General features: G+C 42.4%; 2 protein-coding genes and 1 long non-coding RNA gene across 3 annotated transcripts; 1 reads left to right on the forward strand and 2 right to left on the reverse strand.

Moving 5' to 3' along the window:
* Positions 1-577: 577 nt before the first annotated feature.
* Positions 578-4,846, reverse strand: LOC307072195. Its single transcript, XR_013811668.1, has 3 exons — positions 4,590-4,846; positions 3,880-4,318; positions 578-3,526 (listed from the first exon to the last, which is right to left on the reverse strand). It is a non-coding gene; the product is annotated as an uncharacterized lncRNA (long non-coding RNA).
* A 783-nt stretch (positions 4,847-5,629) lies between these two features.
* Positions 5,630-6,209, forward strand: LOC307074770 (dual specificity protein phosphatase 14). Its single transcript, XM_079735090.1, has one exon. The coding sequence runs from the start codon at positions 5,660-5,662 to the stop codon at positions 6,194-6,196; it is 537 nt and encodes a 178-aa protein (XP_079591216.1). The 5' UTR covers positions 5,630-5,659; the 3' UTR covers positions 6,197-6,209.
* Positions 6,210-6,350: 141 nt separating this feature from the next.
* LOC307074766 (uncharacterized protein) lies at positions 6,351-9,389 on the reverse strand. Its single transcript, XM_079735078.1, has 4 exons — positions 9,194-9,389; positions 8,270-9,036; positions 7,853-7,936; positions 6,351-7,159 (listed from the first exon to the last, which is right to left on the reverse strand). Exons 1-4 carry the CDS (start codon positions 9,255-9,257, stop codon positions 7,154-7,156), a joined length of 921 nt encoding a protein of 306 aa, XP_079591204.1. The 5' UTR covers positions 9,258-9,389; the 3' UTR covers positions 6,351-7,153.
* Positions 9,390-11,221: the final 1,832 nt, after the last annotated feature.

Below are 11,221 nucleotides of genomic sequence, written 5' to 3' on the forward strand. Positions count from 1 at the left end.
CAAGGGGCGACATGCACTGAGCGTGTGGTGGCAGTAATCAGGTTTCAGCATGATTACTGTAATCAGGAGAGCAGAGACGGTGTGAAAGCCACTCCAGGAACTGCACTTCACATCTCCATAGAAATAAAATACCTGGTAAATTCCATCTGGGCGGAAAAATACATTTCCAGGTCGGCAATCCCATTTTAATATTTCTTGCTCTCGACATTTCAGGAGCTTGCCTGTGGAAATGAAACTGAGCTGAAATGTGTCTGGCCATCCCTCTTTATTGTGTTAGTATTGTGTTTATAGGAACCCATGCCAACAAGATGGTAGAGTCAAAGAAGATGGGTATTTATATCCGTTATTGATAATAATTATACGATTAGATGGGCTCCCTACCCATTAGGGATTTTTTTTTCCTCTCAAGACCACTTTTAATGTTGATACATTTTATTTATGATTGTGTTACTTGTGAAATGAGATTGTAATCCACTTCAGATACAAACTGCACACAATATTACAAATAGCAGGTTTAAAGAAACACATGGTTTATTACATTTGCAATCATGAAATAATTTGGGAGCAATGAGGGGAATGAACATTGATCTTTAATGTATTCAATGTCACTCACAGTGAAACATAAACATTTTTACATTTTGAATAAAGAGGTACAAGGATAGTTATCAATAACAAAAACGCCTTGAGTCTTAAACCTGGAACCACAGTAACTCCTACCATTGATCATGGATCTACAATTCGATGGGTCAGAGAATGTATAGAGACACAGACATTGGTGGATCTTGATTCACACACTCCCACACAATCAAAAGCACTTTGTACATAAACACACACACAGCCCATATAGGCGCACACACGCACACACACACACACACAGTTCATACACTCCACACACACAGCCCATACACATGCACACACACACAGCCCATACAGGCACGCACACACACACACAGCACATACAGGCACACACACACATAGCCCACACAGACACATATACACTTCACTCATTAGTGCAGTTTTTGTTGATGACAACATGCTTCTATTTCTGGCAGGAAATGCCGCCCACACACTTTCACACATCCACCAAGCCAGTTTAGTTGTTTGTGTTAGTACAATTATTAGTTTATTAGTTCATTAGTAAGTTAGTGTGTTAGCTTGTGGAGAGCTATTTCAAGCTCATGTGTTAGTATCAACCGGGAGAAAGTGTTAGTAGAAAACAAAGCTGCATATTGCAGTTATAACATTTTCGGTCCGATCTTATGGCCTTCTACGAGTTTATGGATCGGAGGTATCATTAACATAACCAAGGCTTTGATTGGGATATCCATGCCAGTTAACTGCAGCCCGTCGTGGTTCTAGAAACAAGCACTGCTGTCATTCTGCATGCACTGTTAAAAAGGCCTTTGCAATGTATGCTACAATCCTACTAGTATCGAAAAGTAGTGGGTAGTCTGTGCAACGCTACCTGATCACTACTACCTGTTCCAAATGTTGCTCTCACTTGAGCAGCAGACCCTTTTCAGAGGCGTCATCGTGGGACAAACACAGGTGTCGCTCAGAACACTAATTATGATTCAGCTCTTTTTATGTACCAGGGCACTGTTACCTAGTGGAGACTAGTGAAGATAACACAATGACCATCGCTGGTGCTTCGACATACCTAAATTAAACTCCTGCCTATACCTACCAAATGTTAATTTTGGGGGCTACACCTGTGTTTTCCCTCCTTGGACAGCTCTGTGAAGGGTCCTAGTCAATACGCGATATCTTCACTTGTTTTGTCTACTACCTGTGCCCTGGAGCATAGAAGGACCAGACCCATATTTAGCCACGCGAGCTGCGTGAGCTGTTAGTATCGTCACATCTCACATTAGTGGAGGAAAGGGAGGCGCTGGCCTGGGTGTGGCTGTGCACTCCGGGGGGAAGGTAACCACAGACATGTGACTCACCTTGGGTGGCTGACCACAGCGCAGAAAAGGGAAATACAATGAAGCATTCATCAGCCGTGTTGTGGGTCGAGGAGACGGATGTAAAACTAAATATCAAATAGATTTATGTGCGATAGAAATTTGCCAAATTAAATTCTTTTTTATTGCTTTGGCTATGGCCATAACGTTAAATAAGAGTAATAAAATGAAGAATTTAAAAGTATAAATATTGAAGTTTCTCCCATTTCAGCCACCGTGGTCAACCAAGCCGGATCCAAGTGCCGTTCCTCTTTGCATCTTGTTTACGATTATGAGTTACAGTATGTCCCAAAACCCCTTCTCCCATACTCAAGTTTACTCACACGTTGTAGCTTGACATATCAAACTTAAACGTGAGCCAATTGATTTATCTTATGTCTGGTGGCAGAAAGGTGTCAGGAGAGAGGGGCTTCTGTGCAGTGGACTGCGGGCACAAAGCAGGGTGTTAGTCAGACGAGGATAGAGAGAAGAAGAAGAGCTTCAGCATTCAGGTTATTATGGGTTAGTAAGGAAACATTGGTTAGGAGACATTAGTACTGGATTAGCTGTTAGTGGAAGTTAGTAGTAGTATCAATGGTCAAATAGGGAATGCAAATACTTGCATTTGGTTTCTTATACTTTATAATTGTGTGAGGGTAGGCTAAAGTTTTTTAAAATTTTCATTTGTAAATGTAGAAATGGAGATATCAATCAACATAGATAAAGAAAATACTATGTTGTGGTATCCAAATATGTCAATGTCAGTGTGACTTTAAATACTATGTGTGTATTTTCTATTTGCATTTGCATTTCATATTTGACACTTTCATAGCATATCACACAATACGCAAAAGGCTCAGTTGAATGCACTCTTTAGGCTTTCTATAAGCCTTTCAGTTCTGTATACTGCATATGTAGAAGCCTTATACACATGCGTTTGTACACACGCACATACATACACAAATACACACATGACACACTCACACATACACACACACACACAAACACACACACATAATTGAAGGTCATTGCTGTTATGAAATATCTGTGAAGCAACACGACACACACACACACACACACACACACACACACACACACCCCTTCACACAAACGCACACACTTATAATATTAACCAAATCAAACAATTAACACAACTCAAGAAGAATTTGATAAATGTAGCTGACATGTGAATAGAGTGTCAGGGAACAACTCATTAACATGGGATTCTAATCACCATGAGATGATATGTGAAGGAGTAAGGGGAGCCTAGTTACTAGGGTTACTGCAGGAGGCAAGCAGACCATAGCAGATCGAATTTGAGCAAAGGAGAAACAGCTATTCTGAATATGAAGGCGAAAGCTATGCTCTGCCGAAAAGCGTGTGGGAGTGGGCCAAGATTGGGATTATTTACAGACAGGAAAAAATTAACCAACTCTTCTTGTGCAACTGATAACAAAAGGCCAAGAGCACTGCGGCAAACGTTTTTTTGGGCATCACACATTGAACACTGGTGTTTGGAAGGTCCCCCCTCCTCTGGATCTAAAGGCAAGGGCCGCCGGTGATGGGAGGAGAATTCATCCCTGTAGAAAGAACATCACATTACAAGCGCTCGCAGGCACTGACCACCATATGGTAAATTGGATAACCTTGTTTGGATTTCCCTTCTCGTCACTCGGCTCACTGACAAACATTGATATGAAACAGCGAAATTGTGAATATTTTAATACTACAAAATGATTTCAACACTCCCAACACAGCAGCTGCATTTCTGTTTGCTTGCTTGAGATATTTCACATTATAATACACAGTGAGACTTATGTTTAGATCTAGGACAAAGACATATGTATAAAACCATGACAGACTCTGAATTGTGAATGAGGATTTCGACAACATAAAAGAAAACAATATTGAGAGCAGGTAATAAATCGTGTACCTAATGAAGCAGTAGAGGGTACTGTGCATGTTGTGTCCTGACCAGGGGAAGGGAGTAGGCCTACCATGAAACCACAGACCTGCCTTCCTTTCCCAGGGTACAGTATCTGAAAGGCAAGGCAGAACAGAACGCAGCAGAAAGTGGAACCACACCAGAAGGTCTCCTCCCAAACATAACAATGCTACGTTCATTCAATGAACTAGCCTTCGAACAAAATATGAATTGTTTTAACCACAGGCTATAATAATCGCTTTTACATAACTGAGAATGATACACTGTAACTACGTGGTAGGCCCACTGTGGAAACGTAGGCCTTCACAAAGACCCAGAATCAAAATGAACGCAGCCTGGGAGGGCACACACCTGGATTCATACCCGTCCTTTTTCTGGGTCTCTTTGTGCTTGGTCCTAGTTGCAGCAGCTGGTCTGTGGGGATTTCCTGTACAAAAGTCCCCATCAGTCGAAAAGGACAAGGCAATCACAAAATGAAATGTCAACGAGAGAAAATGTTCTGAAACGTTGGCATGCAGCCCCAGCAACGACGGTAAAAAAATTAAAAAAAAAACAGGATCTATAATAGGCTATTATTGGCACCGGCTGATGTGAATGCCTAAGAGATAGTAGGCTTACCTTAAAAAAAACAACGTAATCAAGTCTACAATGTACAATCCATTGGGAGAAACATGCACACAAAGCATAGATGAACGTACCAGTCATCTCCGGGTAGCGTGCAATGCACCTGCAGCTACAGCAGCTGCAGACGGCTCGACGCGAGTCAGGACCGTCCACCGTCCATTTATCTTTAATGTTCAATTCAGGGCTCCAGCTATCACACAGGCAGAAATCCAACAGACTGAACGCCAAGAGTGGACTAATTATAGGCAGTATTACGGTTCGTATCGTCTGCATCATCCACGGCGGAAACGCGGCACCCCCACTCAGTGAGCCTTTGCTGCTGAGCTGGGTGGTGCTGGGTGCGCCTGGAAACAGCTGCGCACTGGGTAGGAAGAGGGACGGTTCAGGGAGAGGGAGGTAAATAAAACGAAGGAAAAAAAACCTTCAAACAAATAACAGTATTGTAGGAGCTCAATAAAACCGGTTTCGCACATGTCCATAGCTAGACCTACCTACCTCCATAAATAGGCAGCGGGATCGGACTCCAGCTGCCACAGGTTTTATAGCCCTTTGTATGCACCCTCCATTAACCATCTGCGTTCCCTGGCAACCGGGGAGCCGAAGACTGCCTCAAGGCATCATCCCTCCACCCAGCCGGCATATGAGTCCCCAACATATGGCCTATATGACGGGGCACTTGGCCCAAGCATCTATAAAAAAATAAATAATCCTAAAACAGAAAAAGGTGTAATATATGTTATATGTTCCATAATAAGATGTACACTATTGCTGTACACACACACACACAAAAAACCAACAACAAAAAAAAAAACACACACACACTCACTTTGTTCATAAGTGCATTTTTTGTTGATGACAACATGCTTAATTTTCTAGCTGTGTGTGTGTGTGTGTGTGTGTGTGTGTGTGTGTGTGTGTGTGTGTGTGTGTGTGTGTGTGTGTGTGGTAGATAGAAATCAAGTAACCAAAACGTTTTTTTGTAATAAAAGGAGGGGACGCCTTACTTCCAGCAGGGGGCGAAATTTTATCCTCGCGTTGATGCACACTCTTGGTCTATCTGGGCTGCCATACAAAACAGCCCAAATTCCAGACCACAACATAACGACTAAGCTGATGCTGTGGTGGGAATCAAAGCGCCTCGCCTATGCCTCCTCCGGGTACTCTGCACGGCCTGTGCCAAGTCACCCCGCAGCTGTACCTCAGCAACGTCCGGGCGGCATCCGACGCCTCTGTCCTCCAGCGGTTTAACATCACCTGCATCATCAATGTCTCTGAAAACAAAGCCAGCCACCCGCGTCCTGGGGTGGACTACGTTCACATCCCCGTCGCGGACTCTCCGTTGACCACGCTTTGCGATCACTTCCATCGAGTGGCAAACAAAATAGACCTGGTCTGTCGGAGTGATGGGCGCACGTTGGTCCACTGCAACGCGGGCGTGAGCCGCTCCGCGACGTTATGCATCGCGTATCTGATGAAGCACCACAACAAGAGCCTTCTGGAGGCGCACGGGTGTGTGAGGTCTAGCCGCCCCATCATCAGGCCTAATGTGGGTTTCTGGAAGCAGCTGATTGACTACGAGAAGGAACTGCGTGGTTGCACAACTGTGGAGATGATTTCCTCAAGCATAGGGGAAATACCAGACTTGTATGAAGAGGAGACTAAGAATATGTTGCCATTTTGACGATTCCTCCACCATATCTCTGAGCTCAAATTGGGACCAAGATACCATTAAGAAGTATAGGCGCAATGAGTCGCCTACTGTATCTCTGTGTGGATATATTGCAAGAAACTTCTGGTTTATATTGAGACTTCAAAGTACAAAAGTTTATTTGCAAAATCACTTCAGGTCATTGGTCCAGCATGGACACAATTGATGTGCAAATACATAACCATTTTGAAGACTGCGAATTCAAACAAATACAAAACATAAAATTCTAACTTTAAATATGTATTTTATATTTATATTTTCGTTGGAGGGGCATCTTTGAATAAATGCAAAAATAAATACATTTCAGTTGTTTCCTGTTTACACCTAATTTTGATATTGAGACATGTTATTAAAACAAGGTTTCTATGATGCCAGAACTCATCCCATCTAGAACATGTCTGGTAGATAATTAGATTCAGCTTGAGAACAAACAGTGATTTGCAAACTAACCAATAATTGGGAGTACTTCAAATGTTGGTCTTCTCCTTGACAAACAAGTGAAAAGTAAATATCTTTTGTCTCAAATTAATCCAGTAGTGGTCATTCAGCCCATACTATTCTTCCAATATTGCACAGTTTTTTTTTATATCTTCAAACACTAAAGACATTCTTCATCGATTTCTTCACCATTTTTTTTTTTAACATCCTGAGAAACAGCCGTCTCGCATCGTAAATTCTGTTCGTTACAAGACAAAAGTGGTAAAATAACACCAGTGCAAAAAACATGCTAACAAATCCCCTTAAAATGGCAATATTGACATCTGCATAGTCATGCAATAAGCATTAATATGGTAAATAGTACGTCAGCAAACACTACCAACAGTCCAGACCCAAAGGGGGTGAAAAAAATGGGTCACAGATATTCTGTGATCTCTGGAGAGAGACTCGTGTTGAACTCAGCGGTACGAGGCGATGTCTTGATGATGAAGATCACACCTGAGAGAGACAGACACCGTGTAAGTGGGGGTCGGATAGTCCAGTAGAACCGGTTCCTGGGCCACAGCCAACAGCCGGCTTTTAAATGTCATGCAGCTTATTTGAATACAAGATGGTGCTGCATTGAAAACAAAATGGTACAGTAGCATAACTTAATAGCAGTTAAAATAATCGTCTAAATGACTGAATAAGAGTGTTTGAATGCTTGACAATGTATGAAAACCAGTGGGAAAATGTAGATCCCTGAAATACTATAGGCTTGTGGTCCATTCCATCAGGGTGTGTGTTAAGGGGCATTGTCAGTCAACCTTACTCTGCAGACGATTAGTTTAGCTAAAGCCAGTCGGATCTCAAGTGCAATATTTCCAAAATATAAGACCAGCTGAAAGCATTACTACAACCATTATCATTGAGAGAAAAATGTCTTCCAAATCCTTGGGAACAAATAAAACTAACTCCATAGAAGCATAACGATTATTGCGTGGATTTAGCGATTTTAGAAATGTCCGAAAACATCACTGCCCGGTTTCAGCATCAACCACAGCACTCAGTGGGGCTTGCTGATTGGCCGACCGAGATATGTCCGGAGCCAAGCGGCCATTGTTTGGCCAGCTCCAGACTCATATCTTAAAGCAAGACCTGAGGTCAACTGGCAGGATTTAGGCTGACCCTATAAATTCATGAAATACTTACATGCTGCTCCAACTTTTTGTACTCTGTGTTGTTTGGCCGGCGGGCTGTTTTGGAGCGCTTGCCTTCCAAAACAAAGGCAAGTATCTGAGAGAAAAAGGTAAGAAGTAGTTACATGTTAAAAATGTACTCAGACTGGCCTAATGCCAATAAACCAGCAAAGCAAGAAGAACGATACGAGTTCCCTCCTCTCTGTTGGATAAACGACAAATGCTTATGCTTAAAGACAATGGAGACCTAAAATATAATAACATAGATAGATTAGATGCATGGACATATTATACTTTCTTCATTGAATTATAACAGATTACCTATCCCTTTTCATGAAATATACAAAATATGAAAATAATGTCAATGTAATGTCAATGAAAGCACAAGGTCTACTTTTTTTTGAGAATCTGAGTGGGTAAGGATAATTACCTTGCGTTTGTTGTGGTAACCGATGTAGAGCAAGGCCACCAGGAAGGCAGCACACACAAGGTAGGCGAAGAAGTGACTGCTCTCCGATTCAACCTTGTCGCCAAGCTGCATGTGCTCCTTCTTCTCCCCGGCGTTTTTCGGCTCATTGGGCATTTTATTAGACCCTACACCCTCCTCGTCATGGGATGTAGCTTGCCCAGCCACATCTCCATCCGCCTCTGAACGGTCTTTTCCCTCATCTTCACCTTTGGCAGTGATTGGATCATCCACCACCTCTTCAGCTGGGGATTTCTCACCAGGTGGACCTTCCCCTAACACACCTGTACTGTCCCCCAACCCTTCGACTTTGGTGACGACAGCTGGTTCGGCCACGTTTTTAGAATTGGGAATCGGCTCACCCTGATTGGGTTTCACTGGATTGACCTCCGCTTTTTTGACTTCTGTTAGAGCTGGATTCACCCCGTCACCAAGTTTGGCGTCAACCACAGGTGTATCTGGCACATTGGGTTTATCTGGATTGACCGTCGCTTCTTTGGCTTCTTTAGGACCTGGATTCACCCCGTCACCAAGTTTGTTATCAACCACAGGTGTATCTGGCACATCAGGTTTATCTGGATTAACCGTCGCTTCTTTTAGAGCTGGAGTCACCCCGTCACCAACTTTGGTATCAACCACAGGTGTATCGGGTTTCCCTTGAATCCCCAAATCTCCGACTTTGGGTGGGTTTTTGGGAGCTGGCTCCAGTTTTACATCCGGTTCAAGTGTTCCTATATGTCAACACAAAAACACAAATAACAACGTTTGTGTGAAATGACAGAGATGCAACAACAACAACAAAAACGTAACGGTATGACGAACCATTCAATACTTATTTATCTATGGGAAGCTGATGATGGATGACTGCTCTGAAGTACAGCTACTCACCACTGATGCTGTCAAAGCACACAAACAGCGTGATTATCACAGAAATCCTGAACATCACGTCCATCGAAATCGACCCAGCGTCCGGGTGGATGTCAGGGATCAGCCGGTAAAAAACAGTACTTCTCAATCCGACGACTGGTCGGTGTTGGCACACTAGAAGCTGTGTCGTTGACAGTGTTGACGAGCTCGTTTCTACTTCCACATACAGCTGCACACGGTAACCAGTGTTGCCAGATTGGGCCAGATTGGGCGGAAAATCTGGCCCAATCTGGCAACACTGCCAGTGACGCCAGAAGGTGCCTCTTCTTCCCCTGCAGCGGAACAGGAGCTATTTATGCACGAGTGTGACTCTGTGCTGCCGCGCACAGGTCAACCTGGGCTATTACACCTACACCGCTTTTGAAAGGCGGACAGCCTTTGACGCACTCGCGACGCACTCGGCAGATGGCAGTGGTGACTTTCGTTGTAATTTAGATGTGCCATGGAAAGGTGTTTTATTATTGGAACATAATGCGGGGATCGATAATAATGTTGTATGCAGTTTTTTTGTATTTCAAACTAACTAACTCAGTAGAAAATAAAAAAACAACAATATTTATATTTATGATTCAAAGAGCTGAAATCGTGAGGTTGTGTACAGAGCCTTATGATGATATAATGATCACCATCCAAAAAAACAGTAATGGCGCTTTACATCCCAGCAGGACACGAGGAGCCTGTGGATTGGTATGAATCAATCAATCAATTAACACATCTTAATTGTGGTAAGCTGTTTGACATTTGAAAAATTCGCTCGTTTTTGGGGGGGATAATTAGGCCTAATCCACATCTTTAAGGTCAAATGGAAATGAATAAATCATCAGAAGATTCTGTTGAGATAGCAGCCAGCTGAGAGTCGCTATTTTAAGCAAATGTTTATGAAAACAAGTTTACAAAAAGTCTCGAACGAGCATATATTCAGGGGATTTAGGTCATGAAATGTGTCAATATTAAGGTATAACGTTAACTTCATAATGTCGTAATTTAATTAATAAATTGCCAATGCTTTAATTACAACTATTATTGTGATCTATACATTGACGGTAAAATTCGGTAATTGAGTGTTCTCGATTAGCTGAAGGATCTATAGGTTGAGGGCTTCCCTCAAATTGATTCAAGATCAAAGCAGTGACCACAATGAACCCTGGCGTGAGATTGGGAGAATTTAATGAGCAGAATTAGCATGTATTAAATCTCACCTTGTTCTGACAGCGCAGATACTGTCAACACAGCCAAATACGTTAAAGAAACGAATATATTATATATATGGGTAGCAGATGGGTTGTATAGCCACGACCAGCTGATTGAGTAGCATATAAGGGCATTCACAATAGCCTAGTGATGGAGTAAATCTATTTAGATGAGGCCTGTATAATGACCTAAGCCATTTTACAAAAAAAAAATTAGTTTGTTATTGCTTTAAGGTTCTGAGACCAGTATTCAATCTGTATGAGAAATTATCATAATATATGGATGGTTAATATGGCAGGATGTGTTAAGGTGTTCAAATATATAGCCTGCTATTGACATGTAGACCCATTCCACTACCTGTAGGGCTACAATATAGAAAAAATACAAAAAACATTTTATGATTATCTTTCCTTAATAACATACTAATCGGATTAGAAAACACACATTCAGCTGAATGTCAGGATTTGGCAGGGCAGTACAGTATAGGGTCTGGTTAAGCACTTTAACTCCCGACTCCGTGTCACTACTTTTTCAGTGTGGGGACATCGTAACTAATTCCCCTATAGTCTCATCTATTGGATAACTGGCCGATCCCTGGCACTGTGCCGTCAGTGCAAAGCCACCAAAAACGCCTTACCTACCTCGTTGTATTTTCCACTAATTTAATTGCCTAATGAGATCCCTGGGGCTACATCCCATTACCTCTGAGTTAATTAAAACCTTTGCCAGTGTGCCAAACGGTGAATAAAGATGCGATAAAAGTGCAAGAAAAGGATCAGGGAGACGGAGGAGGCTATG

The sequence above is a fragment of the Pollachius pollachius genome, assembly GCF_949987615.1.
Source record: "Pollachius pollachius genome assembly, chromosome: 1".
In the NCBI taxonomy this organism is placed as follows: Eukaryota; Metazoa; Chordata; class Actinopteri; order Gadiformes; family Gadidae; genus Pollachius; species Pollachius pollachius.